Source organism: Coregonus clupeaformis, chromosome 35, assembly GCF_020615455.1.
Source record: "Coregonus clupeaformis isolate EN_2021a chromosome 35, ASM2061545v1, whole genome shotgun sequence".
NCBI classification, from domain to species: Eukaryota; Metazoa; Chordata; class Actinopteri; order Salmoniformes; family Salmonidae; genus Coregonus; species Coregonus clupeaformis.
Window position 1 is genome coordinate 36666230 of NC_059226.1, and position 27004 is coordinate 36693233.

The 27004-nt window shown below is 47.4% G+C and overlaps 2 protein-coding genes and 1 long non-coding RNA gene across 3 annotated transcripts; all 3 read right to left on the minus strand.

Annotated features, from left to right (window-relative positions):
• Positions 1–13209: 13209 nt before the first annotated feature.
• LOC121550679 (protein mono-ADP-ribosyltransferase PARP15-like) lies at positions 13210–16449 on the minus strand. Its single transcript, XM_041863035.2, has 4 exons — positions 15364–16449; positions 14846–14991; positions 13984–14158; positions 13210–13770 (listed from the first exon to the last, which is right to left on the minus strand). Exons 1-4 carry the CDS (start codon positions 15446–15448, stop codon positions 13487–13489), a joined length of 690 nt encoding a protein of 229 aa, XP_041718969.1. The 5' UTR covers positions 15449–16449; the 3' UTR covers positions 13210–13486.
• LOC121550678 lies at positions 15513–16421 on the minus strand. The gene is made up of 2 exons (XM_041863033.1): positions 16118–16421; positions 15513–16009 (listed from the first exon to the last, which is right to left on the minus strand). Exons 1-2 carry the CDS (start codon positions 16419–16421, stop codon positions 15513–15515), a joined length of 801 nt encoding a protein of 266 aa, XP_041718967.1.
• A 5914-nt stretch (positions 16450–22363) lies between the features above and the next one.
• Positions 22364–24771, minus strand: LOC121551245. Its single transcript, XR_005997048.2, has 3 exons — positions 24356–24771; positions 23255–23733; positions 22364–23155 (listed from the first exon to the last, which is right to left on the minus strand). It is a non-coding gene; the product is annotated as an uncharacterized LOC121551245 (long non-coding RNA).
• Between the last annotated feature and the right edge of the window lie 2233 nt (positions 24772–27004).

Sequence of the window (27004 nt, forward strand, 5' to 3'; positions counted from 1 at the left end):
TCAGGAGAAACTCAGGGCCCTGCAGAGAGACCAACCAGACGTTTGGCTGTCTACAGTAGAATATCTCACCTGCTGGGTGTTGACGAACGGTGGTGATTAAACATGTAGAATCGTCGGGAAATGAATAGAAAATGAAGGCCGATGTTCTGTGGCCCACTAGCCTTAAAATCCTTCGTCTGCAGTTATGGACCGCCCTCTTCAATTCAAACCACAGGTTTTCAATGGGTTTCAAGTCCGGAGACTGAGATGGCCATTGCAAAATGTTGAATTTGTGACCAATTAACCATTCCTTTGTGGATTTTGATGTATGCTTGGGGTTATTGTCTTGCTGGAAGATCCACTTATGGCCAAGTTTCAGCCTCCAGGCAGAGGCAACCATGTTTTTGGCAAAAACATACTGGTACTTGGTAAAGTTCATGATGCTGTTGACCTTAACAAGGGCCCCAGGACCAGTGGAAGCAAAATAGCCCCATAACATCAAAGATCCACCACCATATTTTACAGTAACTATGGGGTTTTATTCTGCTCATGCATTCTCATTTTGACGCTAAACCCACCACTGGTGTGCATGGACAAAGAGCTCTATCTTCTTGTCATCTGGCCTTAGCACCGGTTCCAATCCAACGCCGTTTAGCAAAACTCCAGGGGCCTCATGTATCAACACGGCGTACGCCAGCTTTCACGTTCACGGTCAGATGTACTAACAGTGAAATTAACGTAAGAATGTGCGTTCTTCCACGTAAACTTCAGGCCTGGCGTACGTACATTTTTGTGATGTTTGTCCGTTGGCGACTCATAGAGGCAATAAAGTGAAGTGGCAAACATTACACTACGAACTGTTCTATCGCACCTGCCAGATATTGCTTATAATTTGTAATTGATAAATGATTTGCCATATTATTGTCACACGAGTCTTATTAGAATATTCTATTAATTATGCAATTAAGTAAGAACATATATAAAGGATGTGAAAATTGATACAACCCGTCTAGCAATGGCAGCTTTGGCTTTATTAGAAGACATTTTCAATGGACAAATCCGGAGAGAACGAGTTTTTAGGGACCACGGTGATTTTCTGGCCCACGACGATGACTGGCTCATCAGCCGTTTCAGATTTCCAAGGGCTATACTCTTGGAGCTCTGCGCTGAGTTGGGTCCGAATTTGGAAAGAGAGACAGTGAGGAGCCACGTGTTACGGAGTCTAGTTGATAGGTAATCGACTAGTTGGACTGTTCCCCAGACTCCACGCGTAGGGATTTGTACAAGGCTTAACAAGGCTATTGAACTGAACATTGGTGTCTGTCTTTATTCCTTAATCCAACATATCATACAGAAACATGGTATCAGAAGTGGCTCGGAAAACACACGTTGGTTATTTTTGTAGCTAAGTACAGTATAGGCGCAGTTACGTTCCATATGCGAACACAAGCCGTTTCCTACTCACAACACTGATCAACTCGTGTTAGCTGGCTAGCTAGCATCACTACCTACCTCCATGACTGAAGACAAAGAAATCTCCTATTCCATTGCTATGGCAGCGAACATTCCGCCACCAAATCACATGGTTCTCACAGGGGACTGGAATACTAATTGGGACAACTTCAGGGATGAATTCGAGGACTATGCGCTGGCGACCGGTCTACATGAGAAACCCAACGAGGTACAAGCGGCAACTCTGAGGAGTTTAATGGGCAGCGAATGCAGGCATATCTACCGGCACAATCTCACCCTCACGGCACGACAACAGTGTGATGCAAAGGCTATATTGGATGCATTGGAGAATTACTTCAAACCCGCCAGAAACGTAATTTACGAGCGGTTCGTGTTTCGGAAGCTGCAAACAGGAAGAGGGTGAGTCAGTACACAACTTTGTAACCCGTTTGAGAGAGAAATCCGCCACTTGTGAATACGGGGGGATTGAAAGATGAACTGATTCGTGACAAAATAGTACTGGGAATTGCAAATGAGAATACGCGCCGGCGTCTACTGAGAGAGAGAGGCTTAACATTAGTAACTGCCATCGAAATGTGCCGCACTGCTGAAGTCACTGACATGAGAATGAGAGCAATGGAAACGGAAACCCCACGCTCCGACGTTGATACTGTTCACGCTGTTGCTAGGCAGACATTCAGACAAAACCAATCGAGGCAGAGTAATTCACCACGAACGGTGAACACAGAGAGCCCCGTAACATGTAAATACTGTGGGAATACACACACACGTGGCAAAGAGCACTGCCCGGCCTATGGAAAACCATGCAGAGCTTGTGGAACTAATAATCACTTTGCAAAAGTGTGTCTCAAAAGCAAAAGAAGGGGTGAGTGAGGGCAAGATTCACTGTGTTGATGATGTTACTCAATGTTCAGAGCTGAACAGTGAAAGTGACATTTACATGCATGAATCCATTGGGGCTGTACACTCAAGAGGGAAGAAATGGTTTGTGACACTACGATTACACAACAAGCAACAACAATGTCAACTGGATTCGGTGCTACATGCAACGTAATGAGCTACAAAGACAAAATCAATCTGGCACCTGACACACATCTATTTCCCAGCGATACTAGACTAAAGCTGTACTCAGGAGAACTAATGAGCTCTATGGGCACCTTTGAGACCGAATGTGTTATTCGGGGACGCAAACACAAGCTGGAGTTCGAGATTGTGAAAACCAGTCAAAATCCTCTCCTCTCAGGCTCTACATGCGAACGCCTGGGACTGATGCAGTTCACTGTACCAAATGACCTGCACATTGTGGATCATGTCCAGCATGGACCCCTGTCCAAAGAACAACTACTCAGCAGATATGACGATGTATTCAACATGCCCGTTGAATCAGTGCCTGGGGAGGTACACTTTGAAGTGGATGAGAGCATTACTCCAGTCCAGTGTGCTCCTCGCAATGTGCCCATTGCAATGAAAGTGGCTGTGAAGGCCCAGCTGGACAAGTATGAGGCCGATGGCCACATGACATCTGTGACTGAACCAACTGACTGGATCAGCAATATGGTCATAGTGAAAAAACCAGAGAAGCTGAGGGTCTGCATCGACCCAAAGCATCTGAACCAAGCACTGAAACGATCCCACTACATCATGCCGACACTAGAGGATGTCCTCTATAAGCTTCCCAAGGCCAGGATTTTCACCTTGGTGGATGCCCGAGATGCATTCCTTCAATGCAAGCTGGACGAAGAAAGCAGCTTCATGACTACCTTCTGGACCCCCTGGGGGTCGGAAACGCTGGCTCAAGCTCCCGTTTGGTGTCTCAGTGGCGCCTGAGGTATACCAACGCAAGCAGCACGAGTTACTGGCTGGGCTCAAGGGCATTGAACCCATCGCCGATGATATCCTGATCGTAGGCTGTGGTGAAACAGACGAAGAAGCAGAACGCGACCACGATGTGAAGCTCCTGGCACTGATGGAGCGCTGCCGATCAGTTAAGCTTCGTCTTGGCCTGAAGAAGCTGCAGTTCAAGGTGAAAGACGTCCACTTCCATGGCCACATTCTCTCGGCAAAAGGCCTGAAGCCGGACCCAGATAAGGTCCAAGCGATCCTCGACATGCCAAACCCGTCTGATGCAAAAGGAGTACAGCGTCTCATCGGCTTTGCAAACTATCTTGCAAAGTTCATGCCACACCTATCAGCAGTCTGTGAGCCTCTGCGCCGGTTGCTGGACAAAGACACACCATGGCACTGGCTACCCAAGCACGAGGCCGCAGTGCAGGAGATGAAATCTCTGGCTTCATCCATGCCAGTGTTGCGCTACTACGACGTCACGAAGCCTGTCACAATCCAGAGCGACTCTAGCCAAAGGGGGACTTGGATGCTGCCTTATGCAGGAAGGCCAGCCCGTTGCGTTTGCCTCGAGAGCGCTCACCCCCACCGAACAAAACTATGCACAAATTGAGAAAGAGTGCCTCAGCATCGTCTTCTCCTGCCAGCGATTCCATCACTACTTATATGGTCGAGAGCTGGTCACCGCTGAAACTGACCACAAACCACTCATTGCCATATTCAGTAAACCTCTCTCAACGCGCCCAAGAGGCTTCAAAGTATGCTCCTGACTCTGCAAAACTACAGCCTGAAGGTCATTTACAAGCCAGGACCTGAGATGTACATCAGCGACACACTGAGCAGGGCAACAGCACAATGTACAGGTAGAGGCACTGCCTATCAGCGGCAGGCCATCTGTTCGCTACAGCAGGAACAACAAGATGTTCAACAGATCAATCAGGCAGACTACTTAAACGTGACAGATCACCGCCTAGCCCAGATCAGGCAACATACTGACAAGGACGAACACCTACAGTCACTGAAGTCCATGGCTCTAGCAGGTTGGCCATATCTGAAAGAGGAGACACCTTTCACAGTGAGAGAATACTGGACCTTTCGAGATGAGATCAGTGTGCAAAATGGCGTCTTGTTCAGAGGTCAGAAGGTCATTATTCCCAAATCACTACGTCCAGAGATGCTTACCCGCATACACTCCAGTCACGTCGGAGGTGACGCATGCTACCGTCAGGCTCGTGGAAACATTATACTGGCCAAACATGCAAGCAGAAATTAAAGACTTTGTCAGCAACTGTACCACATGCAACGAGTACGCTCATGAACAGCAAAAGGAAACCATGATGTCACACGAACTGCCCACAAGGGCCTGGCAAATCATCAGCATGGACTTATTCAGCCACAGACAAAAGGACTATCTTCTCCTCGTTGATCATTACTCTGACTTTTGGGAAATTGAACTGCTCCCTGACTTGTCCGCAGAGACGGTCATAAAGCGCTGCAAGGCGCAGTTTGCAAGGCAAGGTCAGCCTGACAAGGTAATCACGGACAATGGCCCACAATTCACTGCACAGTTCAAGCGTTTCGCCTCAGAATGGGAGTTTGACCACGTGACCTCCTCTCCAAGACACCCAAAAGCAAATGGCAAGGCAGAATCAGCTGTCAAGATTGCAAAAAACCTGTTAAGCAGGGCCTTGCGCGACAGCAACGACCCCATGGAAAGCGATCTTACAGTGGAGGAACACACCCACCGAAAACATGGACAGCAGCCCAGCACAACGCCTTCTGTCCAGACGTCTGAAGACTACTATCCCCGTAGCTAACAAGCTACTTGAGCCCTGCGTCATGGTTGGCGTCACGGACAAACTGCGTCACAGAAAGCAGCTCGCTAAGTGCTTCTACGACCGGACTGCTCGAGACCTACCAGAGCTGGAGGTGGGTGAAACTATAAGGATGAAACCGCTGCCGGGAGACCACACAGGACTTTGGAGGCTGGGCACATGCCTACAGAGAGTTGCACCACGTTCTTACCTGGTGGATGTTGGTGGCTCCCTCTATCGTCGCAATCGGGTGGATCTGCGCGTAGCAGAGCAGACAAACCAGAACATGCCATACACTCACTTAGATGAGCTGGATCACAGTCCAGGCCTAAGGGTAAGGGGGTGCAGAATTGAGACATGAGCCAACTGAAGGTGAAGCTTCTACCCCACCAAACTCTCCAGCTCGTGGCCCTAATCCTACCCCTGTCAGAGCCAATACTTACTCACGGGTGGGTCGGCTGTGCAAGCCACCGGACAGGCTTACTCTGTAAGCAAGAGACTTAACTTGTTGTCTGTTAATTAAAAAAAAAAAAATTACAAAAATTAAAAATAAAAAAATTTTTTTAAAAAATTTAAAAAAGGAAGATGACAGCTGAAGTAAAAAGAAAATGTCATGCTTTTCAATTGTTATGACTTGACTGTTAAGAACGCAATGTTATGCCGTTATGTTTGCACTTTCTATTGAAAAGGATGATGTTACGGAGTCTAGTTGATAGGTAATCGACTAGTTGGACTGTTCCCCAGACTCCACGCGTAGGGATTTGTACAAGGCTTAACAAGGCTATTGAACTGAACATTGGTGTCTGTCTTTATTCCTTAATCCAACATATCATACAGAAACACCACGCATTACCCGTTCCTTTACAGGTGCTTACTACACTTGGTTTCCTAGCAACCGGTTCTTTCCAAAGAGAACTGGCAGACCGCTCAGGAATAAGCCAGTCGTGTTTGAGCCGTGCAATGCCACCTGTATGGGACGGCATCATCCGCTTGTCTACCAGGTATATAACGTTCCCATACGATGCAGGTGACCAGCCAAACATCAAAGCGCAATTTGCAGCGATAGCCGGTTTTCCTAATGTAATCGGAGCGATCGACTGCACACATATTGCTATAAAGGCGCCATCTGAAGACGAATTTGCATATGTGAATCGGAAACATTTCCATTCAATAAATGTGCAGATTATATGTGATGCACAAATGCGCCTAACAAATATTGTGGCAAGGTAGCCTGGGTCAACCCATGATTCATATATCCTTACAAACAGCATGGTTGGGATGAGACTCCAAGCTGGCAGGGTGCGCGATGGGTGGCTACTTGGTAAGTTATGCATTTAAATGTATGGTTCTATCTAAAAGTAAAATGTTTGTGTCTGTAATTATTATTACTGCCCATCAGGAGACAGTGGTTATCCACTAAAGACGTGGCTGTTAACCCCCTCACCAACCCACAAACTGACCGAGAGCGCAGATACAATGATGCCCATTCCCGCACTCGGTCAGTTGTGGAGCAGGCGATTGGGCAGCTGAAATGTCGGTGGCGCTGCCTTGACAGGACCGGGGGATGCTGTTATACCGCCCCTGACAAGGTTTGCCGCATCATACTGGCCTGTGGAGTGCTGCACAATGTCGCGCACAGGCATGGCATACCCCTTGGTGAGGTGGGGGCACCGCCAGATGACCCTGACCCAGGACCAGTATATGTGCAGCACAATCAACAAGCCATTCAGGCCCGTCAAAGTGTAATTGCGACAATATAAATGGTACTCAGACACAAAGTTCATTTTTTGACCAATTCTTTTAATGAATGGCTTATTTCTGTGAGTGCGTCAGTGACATTTTTAAGGTGACTGTTCATTTCTTCAATGGCCCTAACAATTTGTTGTTGTGACTCCAGAACAGCATGCGTCAAGACACGGCCAGATGGACGGGCTTCAGCACTGGGGGAACATTAGAGACACGGGAGACGCTGGACTGAATGGGCTCTGGCTGCTCAGGTGGTGCGGACTCTGAGTGCGTGCCAGTGGACGTTCCTGCGGTTCCTAAGTCCAATTAAACACAGGCACATCTTAACAGTAATTTGAGTCTGTTCCTTATTAATGGGTACACGCATTTGCAATAAAAGCAGTGGATACGTGAAATCTCTGGTGTACCTTTTGCTATATTGCATGCATTTTAAAATTAAACGGTGGCTGGCTATGTATATCAAAGTTAAGGAAATAAATCTGAGTCACCTTGCTGGCAGTCCTGTAGTATATCCGAGTCTCCTACATCAGCGGATACGATTCCAGAGATTAACGTGTCTCCTACAATAGAGGCAACTCTCTGATCAAAGGGTGCAAGTTCATCGGTCCCTGTACCACCGCCTGTTCTGCCCACACTTTGTCGGTGCGCAGCAGTTCTCCGCTTAACTTCCACCTTTATGTCTGACCATTTCTTCTTCAGTTCATTTACGGTGTGACTCTCAGATCCCACCGCGTTGACGGCATCAGACAAACTCGCCCACTCTTTTTTCTTTCTTTTGTTATTAATTCCAGAGGACAGATTTCCAAATAAAATATTTTTTCTTGTTTCTACCTCTGATAGTAGCACCTCTAATTCGTTTTCAGTGAAATTTCGTTTCTTGCTTGCTTTAGCCATGTTCTTGCAGGTTTCTTTTGCCAAATTGGACTAATTACCATATTTAAATTGATTTAATTGAGGGAGGAGACAGGGTGTGGTGTGGTGCTCGTGCATGTGCGCTCAATGTCGCGTTGATTGGGATGTACAAAGAGAATGTATGTGGAATGCTGCGTACGCAGAGATTCATACATCAGATTTTTTTGGTGCGTACGCACATTTATGGCTTTGTCCATACGCAATGTTTTAGTATGAATTCAACGCAAGTCTTTGTACATGAGGCCCCAGGCGTTTACATTTGTTGGATGACATGAAGATAAAGCTCTTTGTCCATGCACACCAGTGGTGGGTTTGCATAAGCAGAAAATACCCTAACCCAGAATATTCAGCAACATCACAATCTTACCCCGAGTTAGGATGATGTCACTGTCTCGTCTACGGACATCGATCTAAGGTCAGTTTTGTGCTTCCCCACCGATGGATAAGGTTAGGATTTGGGGAGAATAAACTGACCCTAGATCTGTGCAACTTGTACTCAGAGCCTCTGACCCTGTCACGATCGTTGAGAGACGGGTCAGACCAAGGTGCAGCGTGGTATGTGAACATGTTTATTAAACTCAATAAACAAAACAAGAAACAACATAACGTGACGTGACGTCCTCAGGCTATACACATACAAGCCTAAACACAGAACAAGATCCCACAAACATAGTAGGCAACTGGGCTACCTAAGTATGATCCCCAATCAGAGACAACGAGCGACAGCTGCCTCTGATTGGGAATCACACCCGGCCAAACCTAGAAATACAATTCTAGATTCTAAACATAGAAAACATCACATAGATTCACACACCCTGACTCCACAAACAAGAGTTCCATACGTCAGGGCGTGACAGTACCCCCCCCCCCCCCAAAGGTGCGGACTCCGACCGCACAAACCTGACCTAACCGGGGTGGGTCCGGGTGGGCTTTCAACCTCGGAGGCGGATCCGACTCCAGTCGTGACGACCTCTCCCTCCCCGTTGCGCCCCTGGTCTGGTCCTCGACGCGATGCTTCCCCTCTCCTTCCTCCCACGATGCACCAAGCCCTGTCTGGACCCTGGTGGAGACCCCGAACCTGGAGAGGGGCTGACGTCTGGGTCTGGACTGAAGCCGCTGACCGGAGCTGAACTGGACCCCGGTGGAGCGGACTGCTCTGGCTCCGGAGTGGAACCGCTGACCGGAGCTGGACTGGAAACCGGTGGAGCGGACTGCTCTGGCTCCGGAACGGATCCGCTGACCAGGGCTGGACTAGAAACTGGTGGAGCGGACTGCTCTGGCTCCGGAATGGATCCGCTGACCAGGTGTGGATTGGGCACTGGTGGAGTGGACTGCTCTGCTCCGGAGTGGAGCCGCTGACCGGAGCCGAACTAGACCCCGGTGGAGCGGACTGCTCTGGCTCCGGAGTGGAGCAGCTGACCGGAGCTGGACTGGACCCCGGTGGAGTGGACTACTCTGGCTCCGGAGTGGAGCAGCTGACCGGTGTTGGACCATGCACGATCGTTGAGAGACGGGTCAGACCAAGGTGCAGCGTGGTATGCGAACATGTTTATTAAACTCAATAAACAAAACAAGAACCAACATAACGTGACGTGACGTCCTCAGGCTATACACATACAAGCCGAAACACGGAACAAGATCCCACAAACATAGTAGGCAACTGGGCTACCTAAGTATGATCCCCAATCAGAGACAACGAGCGACAGCTGCCTCTGATTGGGAATCACACCCGGCCAAACCTAGAAATACAATTCTAGATTCTAAACATAGAAAACATCACATAGATTCACACACCCTGACTCCACAAACAAGAGTTCCATACGTCAGGGCGTGACAGACCCACTCTCAAGATTCGAGATTCAAGTTTATTAGAAACATCATTGCATGGAAATATAAAATGAAATGTCAAGTAGAGTAGAAGAAAATATATATATCACAAAAATAATCCACTCTCTGTGGGAAGCCAACTCCCTGCCTCTTCCAGGCTGATTTGGGATCAGTCGTTACAACCCCGTCTAATATTAATGATGGAGAGCAGACCATTAAACTGACTCTGGAACATGGGTTAATAGCTTTGCTTTACAGCGCGCACACACAAGCACACACACACACAAGCACACACACACACACACACAAGCACACACAAACACAAGCACAAGCACACACACACAGAAGCACACACAAGCACACACACACAATGACACACACACACTCTTAAAGCACCTGACTGTCGATGGCCTTGTTGACTCAAGGTGAAAGCTGTAATGTTGAGTTACTACCTTTAACCGTAGCCCTGACAGGTGTGAGTGCGTGTGTGTGTGTGCGTGTGTGTGTGTGTGCGTGTGTGTGCGTCTGTGCGTGTGTGTGTGCGTGTATGTGTGTGTGTGCGTGCGTGCATGTGCGTGCATGTATGTGTGTGTGTGCGTGTGTAGTTTAGAGTGGAGGTTGTTCCGCTGACGAGAGTGAGATGCCCCCATAAACCCGGATTGCGTCACAAATAGCACCCTAATTCAACCCAGGTTGCACCCTATTCCCTATAGTGCACTACACTTGACCTTTGACTTAACGGATGTGTAGGACAATAACAGTGTTTAACATAATTTTTTATTGACTACCCCATCTCTGTACTCCACACATACAATTATCTGTAAGGTCCCACAGTAGAACAGTGCATTTCAAGTACAGATTCAACCACAAAGACCAGGGAGGTTTTCCAATGCCTCGCAAAGAAGGGTACCTTTTGGTAGATTAGTGTCCTGTTCAGGGGATAAGGCCCTGTGGTAGACTAGTGTCCTGTTCAGGGGATAAGGCCCTGTGGTAGACTAGTGTCCTGTTCAGGGGATAAGGCCCTGTGGTAGACTAGTGTCCTGTTCAGGGGATAAGGCCCTGTGGTAGACTAGTGTCCTGTTCAGGGGATAAGGCCCTGTGGTAGACTAGTGTCCTCAGCCAATCGCATGAAAGAAACAACACTAGTCTAGTTGGCTTGTCTAGCCAAGTTAGCGGCGTTGTTCCTTGCATGCGATTGGCTGTGGTCTTGTGGGCGGCACACAGCCTGGGAGACAGCACTGCCTGTCAGGCATCATTCAGGGCTTAATACCCCACGAGTGCGCAGCAAGCCTGTTTCCTCCTCGTTGCTTGGCAGAGATCTCAGAAAAGCCCAAATTGTGAACCCGTGACCAAAATGTATCACATACAATGTATATGTTATATCTCACAATTGATTGGGCTTCCCGAATTTAGCATGTTCGCTGTGACAGAATGTTTATTTTTTTGTTTGATTTGCTGTATTCCACAAAGTTCTATCTAGCGCTGCATAGAGGGGCAGTGAGGGGCAGTGAGGGGCAGTGAGGGGCAGTGAGGGGCAGTGAGGGGCAGTGAGGGGCAGTGAGGGGCAGTGAGGGGCAGTGAGAGGCAGTGAGAGGCAGTGAGGGGCAGTGAGAGGCAGTGAGAGGCAGTGAGGGGCAGTGAGGGGCAGTGAGGGGCAGTGAGGGGCAGTGAGGGGGAGAGGGACATAACCCCTCTCGCTCTAGCTAACCCACTCTCCCTGAGTGAGAGAGTTGCACACTTTGACAAACAGTTCAATGCTAAATCGGAGAAGTTCAGATACTTAAACCATTTCAGAAATGTGCAGTTGTTCCTCTTTAAAATGCACTCTGAAATAGCTTTACCGTTTCAAACACCTTTAAAGCCCGTTTTAGTTCCTGAATACATTTCAAATGTATAGAAACCTGGTTATCAAGCAATTTGACATGCCATGTCAGAATTGAAAACAGAACGTGTTAATCTTGTGTCAAATTTCCGCTAGTGATAGGGTGCATTTGGGACTAAGGGTTAGGGGTTTGGTTAAGGGTTTTGGTTAAGGTTAGTGTTCAAGTGAGGGTCTGTTTTAGGTTTTGGCTAGTTGGGCTATAAATATGGATTGGAAAAGTCCCCTTAGTCTCTCAATGTGCGTCCTAGTAATCTACTGTTGACCAGAGTTAGTGCCTCAGTCCCAACTGCCTCTTTGATGAACAACAGGGTTGTGTATTTTTGTGGCAAAAGATAAACAAACTCTTAGATACTATCATTCTTCTCACTCATCGGCAACGTCTCCTTATGGCAGTTTGGACTGTGAGAGCCACGTCAACACAAACCACTGTCTCCCCCATGTGGATTTACATAGCAACTACAACCTCTGCAGCTGTAGAGTTACCAGGGCAGGGGGTGCAGGGTTTAGTTCCATACTAGCCAATGCTTGACTTGGACTGAAATAGGTGCCGGTACTCATGTTGTATGCCGGAACTCCTCAATACTGTTGAGTTAATATTCTATAAGAGGTGCCGGAACTCCTCAATACTGTTGAGTTAATATTCTATAAGAGGTGCCGGAACTCCTCAATACTGTTGAGCTAATATTCTATAAGAGGTGCCGGAACTCCTCAATACTGTTGAGCTAATATTCTATAAGAGGTGCCGGAACTCCTCAATACTGTTGAGTTAATATTCTATAAGAGGTGCCGGAACTCCTCAATACTGTTGAGTTAATATTCTATAAGAGGTGCCGGAACTCCCTCAATACTGTTGAGTTAATATTCTATAAGAGGTGCCGGAACTCCTCAATACTGTTGAGTTAATATTCTATAAGAGGTGCCGGAACTCCTCAATACTGTTGAGCTAATATTCTATAAGAGGTGCCGGAACTCCTCAATACTGTTGAGTTAATATTCTATAAGAGGTGCCGGAACTCCTCAATACTGTTGAGTTAATATTCTATAAGAGGTGCCGGAACTCCTCAATACTGTTGAGTTAATATTCTATAAGAGGTGCCGGAACTCCTCAAGTCAAGCACTGATACCAGCACTAACACACCTGATTCAAAAAACCAACCAATCATCATCAAGACCATGATTATTTTTATTTAACCTTTATTTTATCAGGGAGTCATACTGAGCCCAAGGTCTCTTTTACAGGTGAGCCCTGAATTACATAAATTACAGAAAATAAACGCATCAGAAAAACACGCTCATAAAAAAAAAAACACATTCATCAGTAATAAGGTCCTCAATCAGCTTTCTGAATTGCCCTAGAGGCCACAAAACATCAAATTTGAGAACATAAAAATTAGCTGGATAGTGTATTTTAGTGCTGTGCTGGAACAAAATCCTGCCCTGCACAGACTCTTTTTTGCTAGAGCCATGGATTGTTAGGGAGGATGTAGACATTGAAATTATGCAAACAAACTACATATTTATTTACTTTCATAAATGTATACAGAAGAATTAGCTTTAATTGTAGCTTATTTAATTCAATACACCATTATAAGATCTCTCTCTCTCTCTCTCTCTCTCTCTCTCTCTCTCTCTCTCTCTCTCTCTCTCTCTCTCTCTCTCTCTCTCTCTCTCTCTCTCTCTCTCTCTCTCTCTCTCTCTCTCTCTCTCTCTCTCTCTCTCTCTCTCTCTCTCTCTCTCTCTCTCTCTCTCTCTCTCTCTCTCTCGTCAGGTGAGTTCAGAATAAATGTTTATTTTTTTATCACACCAAGTTTTGTCCAATAAAAGCCTAAGGTTCAGGCTAGGGTTAGATTGAAACGGGTTACATTATAACCTGTAATGGTTACACTATTCAGATTAGGTGTTTTCCATGCAAAAGTGACATCAGTAATAACAATTTATAAGGCAGATAGTCCTAATCATAAGAAAGCCTTTTGACAGTTTACTCAGTAAACATTGCTTTTCTCTGCAGGGTCTAGAAGAAAGTGATCAAGTACTCGGGATATGCCTGATTGTCATGGAAAATGACAAACATAGATGGCCCTGATGGGTTGTCTGTCACGCTGTTGTAGAGTTCAACAGTTGTAGTGCTTTTAGTTGGAGGCACTTTCATCCCATGTCGTCCTGCTGTGAAATCTCCAGTCAGAACCCGACATAGGTACATATACTTCTGCCCTTTGGGATCCGGTCTTGAGTATGTGTTACTGGCTGAGTAGCTGGCACTAACAGCAAAGTATGTTCCATTTCCATATGCTGCAGCTGAACAAAAATTATACATTGCTTAGGTTTTAGACTATTGCAGAGACAAGACTGAGTAAATGTCAAGCACAGGCTAAGTATACGATTTCTTAAAATCAAGAAAAACAGAATATTACATATAACTTTTTACCAATAACCATAGGAGTTGGCAGGACAGTTTAAAAAAATCTGGGACCAGGCGACTTGTCCATGGAACATACGTATCTATCTTACCGTTTTTCCCAGCGTAGCTCCGATTGAAGCCATGGTTGTTAATGTGATCGATGGTTGTGTGGCATGTTCCATGGAAGAGCCTCTTCTCATTCTTCTGGTGACCGTTCCTGAGCTCCATGTCCAGCTTCTTGATCTGGAGAGTCCTCCACAGGGTGGGGTTCTGGATCCTCTCAATCTGAGAACACACACACACACACACTAACGGGCTAGACCGACACTAATCGAAGTACTCTTTTCACACTATGGGTTCTGGATCCTCTCAAACTGAAATAAATTGAGGGAAAATACTTTATAGGAGTAATTAATAGAATCTAAAATGTATCCTGAATACCTTTCATACATCTTAGATTATTATTGTGAGCTGAAAAAGATCCAGACAAACAAATATCTGGCTAGCTGACCCCTAGCTGACACCTAGCTGAGCTGCGGTGCCTCATCATTATTTCAAGGCACCGCAGCTCAGCTAGGGGTCAGCTAGGGGTCAGCTAGGGGTCATCTTATCTAAATACTAACACACAAAGCCTCTAATAAACAAACCATTTAAAATGGCTGATCTCAAATCAAATTCAAATCAAATGTATTTATAAAGCCCTTTTTTTTTACATCAGCAGGTGTCACAAAGTGCTTATACAGAAACCCAGCCTGAAAACCCAAACAGTAAGCAATGCAGATGTAGAAGCACGCTGGCTAGGAAAAAAAACTCCCCAGAAAGGCAGGAACCTAGTCAGAAACCTAGAGACCAACAGCTGAGTCTAAACTAATCAGCCCATTAGACACACACCCATGCAGAGAACGTCCAGAACATCCGAAGACATAAAAATAACTACAATGGGAAGTATCTTTTGGAAAACAGGTAGCCTACCTTTATAACGTTGTTGGGGCAGGTGGCTCGGAACAGGTTTAAGACTTCATTGTGCTCTGGGCTTCCTGTCTGGATGAGGCAGGACAGGCAGGAGGTGTTGGCTGGCACGGCGTCCCAATGCTGAGGGAGACTCTCAATGGGTTGACCTAGAGCAAACACGGTTATTACTAAGATGGTGAACAGTTAGCATTTCCCCATAAGAAACCATGTCACACTTAGCCATCATGCTAACACTAGCTGGGCATGTGTAGCTGTATACAGGATATGATAGTCAAGCAATCAATCAAACACATTTTATTTATAAAGCCCTTTTTACATCAGCAGATGTCACAAAGTGCTATACAGAAACCCAGCCTAAAACCCCAAAAGGCAAGCAATGCAGATGTAGAAGCACGGTGGCTAGGGAAAAACTCCCTAGTTGCTAACAGACTTCCGGCTAATGGACATGTTGAACTTGAACTTGGCTTATCCCCTTGTTAACTAAGGTTAAAATAACAAATTAACTCTGTTTTGAGTACCTGCTAACTGGTCGATGCATCTGCTTTTTAGTCTGTTTCTACAGGTGTAGGTAGCAGCCCCGTCAGGCAGGGTGACCTTGTGCATTTGCCCCCGGACAGAGACCTCCACACGGGGCTGCTTCCTCTCCAGCGCCTGCTGCAGATGGATGTTAAGGATGTGGCGGAAGCTCTGGTACTGCCCCCCTGGTTGCCGTGGAAGCTCTGGGACTGCCCCCCTGGCTGCCGTGGAAGCTCTGGTACTGCCTCCCTGGCTGCCGTGGAAGCTCTGGTACTGCCCCCCTGGCTGCCGTGGAAGCTCTGGTACTGCCCCCCTGGCTGCCGTGGAAGCTCTGGTACTGCCTCCCTGGCTGCCGTGGAAGCTCTGGTACTGCCCCCCTGGCTGCCGTGGAAGCTCTGGTACTGCCCCCCTGGCTGCCGTGGAAGCTCTGGAACTGCCTCCCTGGCTGCTGCTGATACTGCCAATCCACCATGTTGCTGGTCACTTTAATATTCCTGTCTGGATCTTTTAGGGTCAGGTCCTTGATCAGACGATTTACTTGACCCACTCTGGAAGAAATGTGGAAGACAGCCGGATCCACTTCCCGGTCCTCGATGGCAAAGTCCTCATTCTTTTGTGGCTTGTTAGCGATGCCCCAGTTGAACAATGCTGTGTGAACATGGGACACAAAACATTGTGTTTATGAAATAAATATATTTCTATATTCTAATAGGGTATTCTATAGAATGTCATATAGAATCAGTCTCTCCCTCTTACCGTGAGGTTTTACGTATGTAGGCTTTTTGCAGGTGATCAGATATTCAGGTAGAGCCTGGTGACCATTGAAGATGACCCAGGTGTCTTTGCCTCCTTTCACACTATGAAACAGGGTGAGTGGGTCTCTGGCAAAGGGAGGTGGCACAATGAGACCAGGACAGCCAACAGTTGACTTGCCAGTCAGCACCTGTGCCTCAATGAAGTACAGGTACTCCTCGCCAGGTGAGCCCTTCCACAGTCTCTCTGCCCCATGCACGCTGCCACTGAAGTAGATCCCGGCAGGTAGCTTAGTGGTTAAGAGCATTGTGCCAGTAACCGAAAGGTCGCTGGTTCTAATCCCCGAGCCGACTAGGTGAAAAATCTGTCGATGTGCCCTTGAGCAAAGCACTTAACCCTATTTGCTCCTGTAAGTCGCTCTGGATAAGAGCGTCTGCTAAATGACCTATTATTATTATTATCCCCTCTCCAAGCTTTGGCTCTGTGGATGAAACATATTATTGCACTATTGTAATACAATGTAAGAGAAAGTGGACTCCATTGCAACATAAAACCGTTTTGTGATGGTTGTGTGTTATTTTAGCTACACACCAGGAATAGGTATGTGCTTTGATTGAAAACGACTTGTGAAAGTTGCCAACCTGCATTTTATGATTTCGGTAGTTCCACGGATAGAGTAAATGTTGGCTAGCGTAACTATTAATTTCAACTAATTTTAACATTCTGTCATAAAAAGCACATGCTCAACTTCATAAAAAACATGTTTTCTCATCTCAAAGTTTTTAAATAATAAAACAACTAAAGTGCCATTAAAGTAACATGGTTGAGGTCATCATCTTAAATCAGCCATAAATATCTGTCAGGGTGTCAGTGTTATTCGGTAGGACGAAGTCAGGCGCAGGACACAGAGCTAATCGAAAACGTAATTTACTCGTAGGTAACGTACATAACATAACCTCCACGCAGGGAGGAAACAAACCCGCTCACCAGACGACAACCAAACAAGAACAAACATGCACAAAATACAGTGGGAGCCAGACGGTTAAATAGGGAAGTAATCAATACATAATGGGAACCAGGTGTGAACAATAAAGACAAGACAAGTAGAACACAGAAACATAGATCGGTAGCAGCTAGTACTACGGCGACGACGAACGCCGAAGCCTGCCCGAGCAAGGAGGAGGAGCAGCCTCGGCTGAATCCGTGACAGTACCCCCCCCTTGATGTGCAGTCCAGCCATGCGCCGACACCGGCCTCGGGGACGGCCAGGAGGATGCGGTGCAGGGCGAGTCGGATGACGACGGTGGAAATCCCTCAACATGGAGGGATCGAGGATGTCCCTCCTAGGGACCCAGCACCGTTCCTCCGGACCGTACCCCTCCCACTCCACGAGATACTGCAGGCCCCCCACCCGACACCTCGAATCCAGGATGGAACGGACCGAGTACGCCGGTGCCCCCTCGATGTCCAGTGGAGGTGGAGGAACCTCCCGTACCTCAGACTCCTGGAGTGGACCAGCTACCACCGGCCTGAGGAGAGACACATGGAACGAGGGGTTAATACGATACTCAGGAGGAAGCTGTAACCTATAACAAACCACGTTCAATCTCCTCAGGACTTTAAATGGCCCCACAAACTGCCGACCCAGCTTCCGGCAGGGCAGGTGAAGGGGCAGGTTTCGGGTCGAGAGCCAGACACCAGGGCCTCACTGCGGAGGCAGGCGGCGCTCGCCTTTTGTCGCCTGATGGCCCGTTGCAAGCGTACATGGGCAGCATTCCAGGTCTCCTCCGAGCGCCAAAACCATTCATCCACCGCAGGTGCCTCGATCTGGCTCTGATACCATGGTGCCAGGACCGGCTGATAACCTAATACACACTGAAACGGAGACAGGTTAGTGGAGGAGTGGCGGAGGGAGTTTTGAGCCATCTCTGCCCAGGGGATGAAAACCGACCACTCCCCCGGCCGGTCCTGGCAATAGGACCACAGAAACCTACCCACATCCTGGTTTACTCTCTCCACCTGCCCATTACTCTCGGGGTGAAAACCTGAGGTCAGGCTGACCGAGATCCCCAGACGTTCCATGAACGCCCTCCAGACCCTTGAGGTGAACTGGGGACCCCGATCAGATACAATATCCTCAGGTACCCCGTAGTGCCGGAAGACGTGTGTAAATAGGGCCTCCGCAGTCTGTAGGGCCGTAGGGAGACCGGGCATAGGAATGAGACGGCAGGACATAGAAAACCGATCCACAACGACCAGGATCGTGGTGTTCCCTTGTGACGGTGGAAGGTCCGTATCGAAATCCACCGATAGGATTGTGGAACGGGGAGGGGTTGTAATTTCCCTCTGGGCAGGTGTCTAGCTGCCTTACACTGGGCGCACACCGAGCAGGAGGAAACATAAACCCTCACGTCCTTGGCTAAAGTGGGCCACCAGTATTTCCCACTAAGACAGTGCACTGTCCAACCGATGCCAGGATGACCAGAGGAGGGTGACGTGTGAGCCCAATAGATCAATCGATCGCGGACCTCTAACGGCACGTACATACAACCCTCTGGACACTGGGGGGGGGGGGACTGGGCTCTGTACGTAACGCCCGCTCGATGTCCACGTCAAGCTCCCACACCACCGGTGCCACCAGACATGACGCCGGAAGTATGGGAGTGGGCTCAATGGACCTCTCCTCTGTGTCATACAGTCGGGACAGGGCGTCTGCCTTAGCGTTCTGGGAACCTGGTCTGTAAGAAAGTGTGAACACAAAACGAGTGAAAAACATGGCCCACCTTGCCTGGCGAGGGTTCAATCTCCTCGCCGCCCGGATGTACGCCAGATTGCGGTGGTCAGTCAAAATGAGAAAAGGGTGTTTAGCCCCCTCAAGCCAATGCCTCCACACTTTCAGAGCTTTAACCACAGCTAACAGCTCCCGGTCCCCCACATCATAGTTGCGCTCCGCCGGGCTGAGCTTCTTCGAAAAGAAAGCACAGGGGCAGAGTTTTGGTGGCGTACCCGAGCGCTGACACAGTAGAGCTCCTATCCCAGCCTCGGACGCGTCCACCTCTACTGTGAATGCTAAGGAGGGATCCGGATGAGCCAGCACCGGAGCCGAGGTAAACAGTTCCTTCAGGTGACCAAACGCCCTGTCCGCCTCGGCTGACCACTGCAGGCGCACCGGTCTGCCCTTCAGCAAGGAGGTAATGGGAGCCGCTACCTGACCAAAGCCCCGGATAAACCTCCGGTAGTAGTTGGCAAACCCTAAAAATCGCTGCACCTCCTTAACCGTGGTTGGAGTCGGCCAATTACGCACGGCCGAAATGCGGTCAATCTCCATCTCCACCCCTGATGCAGACAGGCGGTGCCCTAGGAAGGAGACAGACTTTTGAAAGAACAGACATTTCTCCGCCTTGACATACAGGTCATGTTCCAATAGTCGACCAAGCACCTTGCGCACCAGGGACACATGCTCGGCTCGTGTAGCGGAGTATATGAGAATATCATCTATATACACCACTACACCCTGTCCATGCAGGTCCCTGAAAATCTCATCTACAAAGGATTGGAAGACTGATGGAGCGTTCATCAACCCATACGGCATGACGAGGTACTCATAGTGCCCAGATGTGGTACTAAATGCCGTCTTCCACTCATCTCCCTCCTTGATATGCACCAGGTTGTACGCGCTCCTGAGATCCAATTTTGCGAAGAAGCGCGCCCCGTGCAATGACTCCGTCATACTAGCAATGAGCGGTAGTGGATAACTGTACTTGACAGTGATCTGATTGAGACCCCGGTAGTCAATGCACGGGCGTAAACCTCCATCCTTCTTCTTCACAAAAAAGAAATTTGAGGAGACAGGTGAAGTGGATGGCCGAATGTATCCCTGCCCCAGAGATTCGGAGACATATGTCTCCATAGCCTCTGTCTCTTCCTGTGACAGGGGATACACATGACTCCGGGGAAGTGCAGCACCTACCTGGAGATTTATCGCACAATCCCCCTGTCGATGGGGTGGTAATTGAGTCGCCTTCTTTTTACAGAAGACGAGAGACAAATCGGCATATTCGGGGGGAATGTGCATGGTGGAGACATGGTTTGGACTTTCCACCGTAGTTGCACTTATGGAAATACCTACACACCTCCCCGAGCACTGACTTGACCATCCCTTGAGAGCCCTCTGTTGCCATGAAATCGTGGGGTCATGAGAAGTTAACCAGGGAAGCCCCAACACCACTGGAACGCAGGAGAATCAATCAGATAGAGACTAATTTTCTCCTCATGACCCTCCTGCCTCTTCATCCAGAGTGGAGCTGTGACCGCCCTAATCAGGCCTGACCCTAAAGGGCGACTATCTAAGGCATGTACAGGGAAGGGCACATCAACAGGAACAATAGGAATCCACAACTATGGGAAAACTGACGATCAATAAAGTTCCCAGCTGCGCCTGAATCTACGAGCGCCTTATGCTGGGAATGAGGGGAAAACTCTGGAAATACAATATCAATACACATATGCGCAACAGGGAGCTCTGGGTGAGTCGGGGGCCTACTCACCTGAGACGGTCCACCAGTGCTCTGGCTACTGCCTCGACTCCTTAAAGACCCTCCCCAGCACCGACCAGCAGTGTGTCCTCCGCGGCCACAGTTGGTGCAGGAGATGGCCCTTCTTCCGGTCTCCCTAAGCGCAGCACCTCCGAGCTCCATAGGGGTAGGGTCGGAGGTGCTGGGGGATGGAATGGACGGCCCCTGATCCAGACATCTGCGGGTTGCCAACAGGTTATCCAGCCTTATCGACATGTCCACCAGTTGGTCCAGGTTAAGGGTGGTGTCCCTGCAGGCCAGTTCCCAACGAACGTCCTCCCGTAGGCTGCATCGGTAGTGGTCGATCAGGGCCTTCTCATTCCATCCTCCGCTGGCAGCCAAAGTCCTGAAGTCCAGTGCAAAGTCCTGTGCGCTCCTCTTCCCCTGTCTGAGGTGGAATAGACGTTCCCCCGCTCTCCCCTCCGGTGGATGATTGAATACTGCCCGAAAGCGGCGGGTGAAATCTTCATAGCGTACTGACGCTGCGTCTATTCCTCCCCAGTCTGCGTTGGCCCACTCGAGCGCTCTTCCCGACAGACAGGAGATGAGGGCGGACACGCTCTCGTATCCGGAGAGAGCCATGTGGATGGTAGCCAGGTAGAGCTCAACCTGGAGCAGAAAACCCTGGCACCCGGCAGCTGTACCATCGTATGCCCTCGGGAGCGAGAGCCGAATCCCACTGGACCCAGGTGACGAAGGGGTGGACAGCGGTGTGGGTGGTTGTGTAGTTGGAGGAGGTGTAGGATAACCATCTCTCTCCCATCGCTTCATAGTGTTCAACACACGCTCTATTGCGGTGCCGAGAGTCTGGATCATGGTCGCCTGCTGTTGGACACGTTCCTCCATTGATCCGGACCAAATGAATGTACCTGCTGACTCCATTTAAGGTGCGTGTTTCTGTCAGGGTGTCAGTGTGATGCGGTAGGACGAAGTCAGGCGCAGGACACAGAGCTAATCGAAAACGTACTTTACTAATAGGTAACGTAAATAACATAACCTCCACGCAGGGAGGAAACAAACCCGCTCACCAGACGACAACCAAACAAGAACAAACACGCACAAAATTCAGTGGGAGCCAGAGGGTTAAACAGGGAAGTAATCAATACATAATGGGAACCAGGTGTGAACAATAAAGACAAGACAAGTAGAACACAGAAACATAGATCGGTAGCAGCTAGTACTCAAGGCGACGACGTACGCCGAAGCCTGCCCGAGCAAGGAGGAGGAGCAGCCTCGGCTGAATCCGTGACAATATCCTTCACTACATTTCTAAAGACAATAATGTACGTTTTACTCCATACATTTTTCCTGACACCCAAAAGTACTCGGTACATTTTGAATGCTTAGCAGGACAGGAAAAGGGTCCAAGTCAGGCACTTATCAATAGAACATCCCTGGTCATCCTTATTGCCTCTGATCTGGCGGACTCACTAAACACACATGCTTCATTTGTAAATTATGTTTGAGCGTTGGAGTGTGCCCCTGGCTTTCCGTAAATAACAAAAACAAGAAAGTGGCGCCATCTGGTTTGCTTATTATAAGGAATTTGAAATGATTTGTACTTTTACATTTACTTTTGATACTTAAGTATAATTAAAACCAAATACTTTTAGACATTAACTCAAGTAGTATTTTACTGGGTGACTGACTTTTACTTGAGTCATTTTTTATTAAGTATCTTTACTTTTACTCAAGTATGAAAATTGGGCACTTTTTCCACCACTGGTGCAAACTCTGAATCTCTCTTACCATCAGGTGGTGCAAACTCCATCTGAATCTCTCTTACCATCAGGTGGTGCAAACTCCATCTGAATCTCTCTTACCGTCAGGTGGTGTAAACTCCATCTGAATCTCTCTTACCATCAGGTGGTGTAAACTCCATCTGAATCTCTCTTACCGTCAGGTGGTGTAAACTCCATCTGAATCTCTCTTACCGTCAGGTGGTGCAAACTCCATCTGAATCTCTCTTACCGTCAGGTGGTGCAAATTCCATCTGAATCTCTCTTACCGTCAGGTGGTGCAAACTCCATCTGAATCTCTCTTACCGTCAGGTGGTGCAAACTCCATCTGAATCTCTCTTACCATCAGGTGGTGCAAACTCCATCTGAATCTCTCTTACCGTCAGGTGGTGCAAACTCCATCTGAAACACTCTTACCGTCAGGTGGTGCAAACTCCATCTGAATCTCTCTTACCGTCAGGTGCTGTAAACTCCATCTGAATCTCTCTTACCGTCAGGTGGTGCAAACTCCATCTGAATCTCTCTTACCGTCAGGTGGTGTAAACTCCATCTGAATCTCTCTTACCGTCAGGTGGTGCAAACTCCATCTGAAAGCCCACTCTGCTGAGCAGGTCACAGAATTGCGCAGGCAAGCGCTGGTACATTCGCTGAGAAGAGCTAGACACCTGCAACTGCCTCTTCATGAGGTCAAAGACCTGCTTCAGAGCTTTGTTCTCCACCTTCTCAACCTGTAACGCATCAGCCATGGACATATTTGATGAATTATCAGACAGTAAATATCACAGATTGCACCTTTAATGTTATTTGTTGTTTCTTGTGACACTCACCCTGACAATTTGAAGCCCAGGAAAATGTTGTTGTCTTTCTTTATAGTCAGAACTGTTGTCATCTACAGGCTTCCTTGGGGAACTGGTGGGAGATTGCATGCCCATGAAACTCAACTCTTCTTTTGCAAAATCCTCTTGGACTTTGCAGCACAGGGCTTCCACCTCTAACACAGCAGCTTTTAACCATCTAGAAGCCCCCTTGATGGTCATTCCAAAGCGGCCATCTTTAAAGTTCTCCTCGATGGAAACTTCCCTCTTGGTCTGAAGAGAAAGAAGCTCTTCAAACTCCCTCTGGCCAAAGTGCTGGATGAAATTGTTGTGAATGGTGATTATGTTCTTCGAGGCAGGGTTCAAAACATCAAAATACCAGCGTCTGGCCTCCCTCAATGTCTAATGATAGGCACTGCAGAGCTTGATAAACGGTTGAATACTTTTCCTTGCATCTCTGGAGTCGGAATGGACCGTTGCATGCTTAAATCCTTAAAGATGAGACATAGAAGAATAATTGAATTCAAAATACTGTGAGAAACACTAAGAAACACTGTAAGAAATACTGTAAGAAATACTGTAAGAAATACTGTAAGAAATACTGTAGGAAATACTGTAAGAAATACTTTAAGAAATACTAATAATCCCGACCATGGTACTCTTGTTTTAACAACTCTCAGTGTTTTAACAATGACGTCTGCACAGAGAGGCAAGGGAAAGTTGAACAGGCCAGAACTGATGGCCACAGACTGCAGCTTCTCTTGATTTACCATCTTTAGAATGCTTATTGCAGTCTTTGTGAATTCTGGCACAGCATCATCAATATGATATTGCATTGGTTTGTATGGAAGGCATGGACCCACAGCATGAATGATCTTCTTGCACGGTAAGCGTCCAGGTTCGGCAACGATGGTAAAAGCTTTGTGTACTGGTCACTCTCTCGCTGTATATCCTAGCCACCGGCATCACACAGCGCCCTGGCGAGACCTCCCACATGGTGGAGATTCACATTGGCAGAATTGACCACAGCATCTGCTTTATGAGTGGTAAAGTCATCTTTCCATACTGATACTTTGAGGCCCTTTGACAGCTGGGCAGAAAACCTTTCCTCACCTGGCATCTTGAACTTCCTTGCACCTGCACCGGCATCAACACCATGGAGCACAGCAGTACATCCGAACTTGCTTTGCAGGACATATGTCAGAGCTGGCCCGCATTGGTCCAGGATGCTCACCATCTCCTCCTCCAGAGGAATAGTCTCCGACCTGGCCATTGCTCACACAGAAAAGGGAATATTGATCTGAGGAATGAGGAGAACATTTAATCAGATCGATTAAAGATGGACGCTGCGCCGAATACAACAGGTGTAGACCTTATAGTGAAATGCTTACTTACAAGCCCTTAACCAACAATGCAGTTTTAAGAAAAATAAGTGTTAAGTAAAAAATAGATAAGTACAACTTTTTTAAACTAAAATAACAAGGTTTATAATTAAAGAGCAGCAGTAAAATAACACTAGGGGGGCTATATACAGGGGGTACCGGTACAGAGTCAATGTGCGGGGGCACCAGTTAGTCGAGGTAATTGAGGTAATATGTACAGTACCAGTCAAAGGTTTGGACACACCTACTCATTCCAGGTTTATTTATTTATTTTTACTATTTTTTACATTGTAGAATAATAGTGAAGACATCAAAACCATGAAATAACACATATGGAATCATGTAGTAACCAAAAAAGTGTTAAACAAATCAAAATATATTTTCTATTTGAGATTCTTCAAATAGCCGACCCTTTGCCTTGATGACAGCTTTGCACACTCTTGAAATACTCTCAACCAGCTTCACTTGGAATGCTTTTCCATTAGTCTTGAAGGAGTTCCCACATATGCTGAGCACTTGTTGGCCGCTTTTCCATCCCTCTGCGGTCCGACTCATCCCAAACCATCTCAATTCGGTTGAGGTCGGGGGATTGTGGAGGCCAGGTAATCTGATGCAGCACATTCACTCTCCTTCTTGGTAAAATAGCCCTTACACAGCCTGGAGGTGTGTTGGGTCATTGTCCTGTTGAAAAACAAATGATAGTCCCACTAAGCCCAAACCAGATGGGATGGCGTATCGCTGCAGAAATGCTGTGGTAGCCATGCTGGTTAAGTGTGCCTTGTATTCTAAATAAATCACTGACAGTGTCACCAGCAAAGCACTCCCACACCATAACACCTCCTCCTCCATGCTTTACGGTGGGAAATACACATGTGGAGATCATCCGTTCACCCACACCGTGTCTCACAAAGCCACGGCAGTTGGAACCAAAAATCTCAAATTTGGACTCCAGACCAAAGGACAAATTTCCACCGGTCTAATGTCCATTGCTCGTGTTTCTTGGCCCAAGCAAGTCTCTTCTTCTTATTGGTGTCCTTTAGTAGTGGTTTCTTTGCAGCAATTCGACCATGAAGGCCTGATTCACGCAGTCTCCTCTGAACAGTTGATGTTGAGATGTGTCTGTTACTTGAATTCTGTGAAGCATTTATTTGGGCTGCAATTTCTGAGGCTGGTAACTCTTATCCTTTGCAGCAGAGGTAACTCTGGGTCTTCCATTCCTGTGGCGGTCCTCATGAGAGCCAGTTTCATCACAGTGCATGATGGTTTTGCGACTGCACTTGAAGAAACTTTCAAAGTTCTTGAAATGTTCCTTATTGACTGACCTTCATGTCTTAAAGTAATGATGGACTGTTGTTTCTCTTTGCTTATTTGAGCTGTTCTTGCCATAATATGGACTTGGTCTTTTACCAAATAGGGCTATCTTCTGTATACCCCACTAACTTGTCACAACACAACTGATTGGCTCAAACGCATTAAGAAGGAAAGAAATTCCACAAATTAACTTTGAACAAGACACACCTGTTAATTGAAATGCATTCCAGGTGACTACCTCATGAAGTTGGTTGAGAGAATGCCAAGAGTGTGCAAAGCTGTCATCAAGGCAAAGGGTGGTGTCACGAGTGTCAGTGTAATGCGGTGGGTCGAAGTCAGGCGCAGGACACAGAACTCGAAGAAACGTACTTTACTGAAAATGAGTAAAGAATACAATACAGAAATCTCTCCACACAGGGAGGAACTAACCCGCTCACCAACGACACACGAAATGAAAACAACCACGCACAAAACACATTGGGAGCCACTGGGTTAAATAGGGAAGGCGTGATTACAATAATGGGCAACAGGTGTGTAACAATCAGACAACAGGTGCAACATAGAAACATAGAACATAGATCGGCAGCAGCTAGTACTCCGGTGATGACGAACGCCGAAGCCTGCCCGAGCAAGGAGGAGGGGCAGCCTCGGCAGAATCTGTGACAGGTGGCTATTTGAAGAATCTCAAATATAAAATATATTTTGATTTGTTTAACACTTTTTTGGTTACTACATGATTCCATATGTGTTATTTCATAGTTTTGATGTCTTCACTATTATTCTACAATGTAAAATATTTTAAAAATAAAGAAAAACCCTTGAATGTGTAGGTGTGTCCAAACCTTTGACTGGTAGTGTATATGTAGGTAGAGTTAAAGTGACTATGCATAGATAATGAACAGAGAGTAGCAGCAGCGTAAAAGAGGGGGTGGGGGGGTGGGGGGGGATAATGCAAATAGTTCGGGTAGCCATTTGATTAGCTGTTCAGGAGTCTTATGGCTTGGGGGTAGAAGCTGTTAAGAAGCCTTTTGGACCTAGACTTGGCACTCCGTTACCGCTTGCCGTGCGA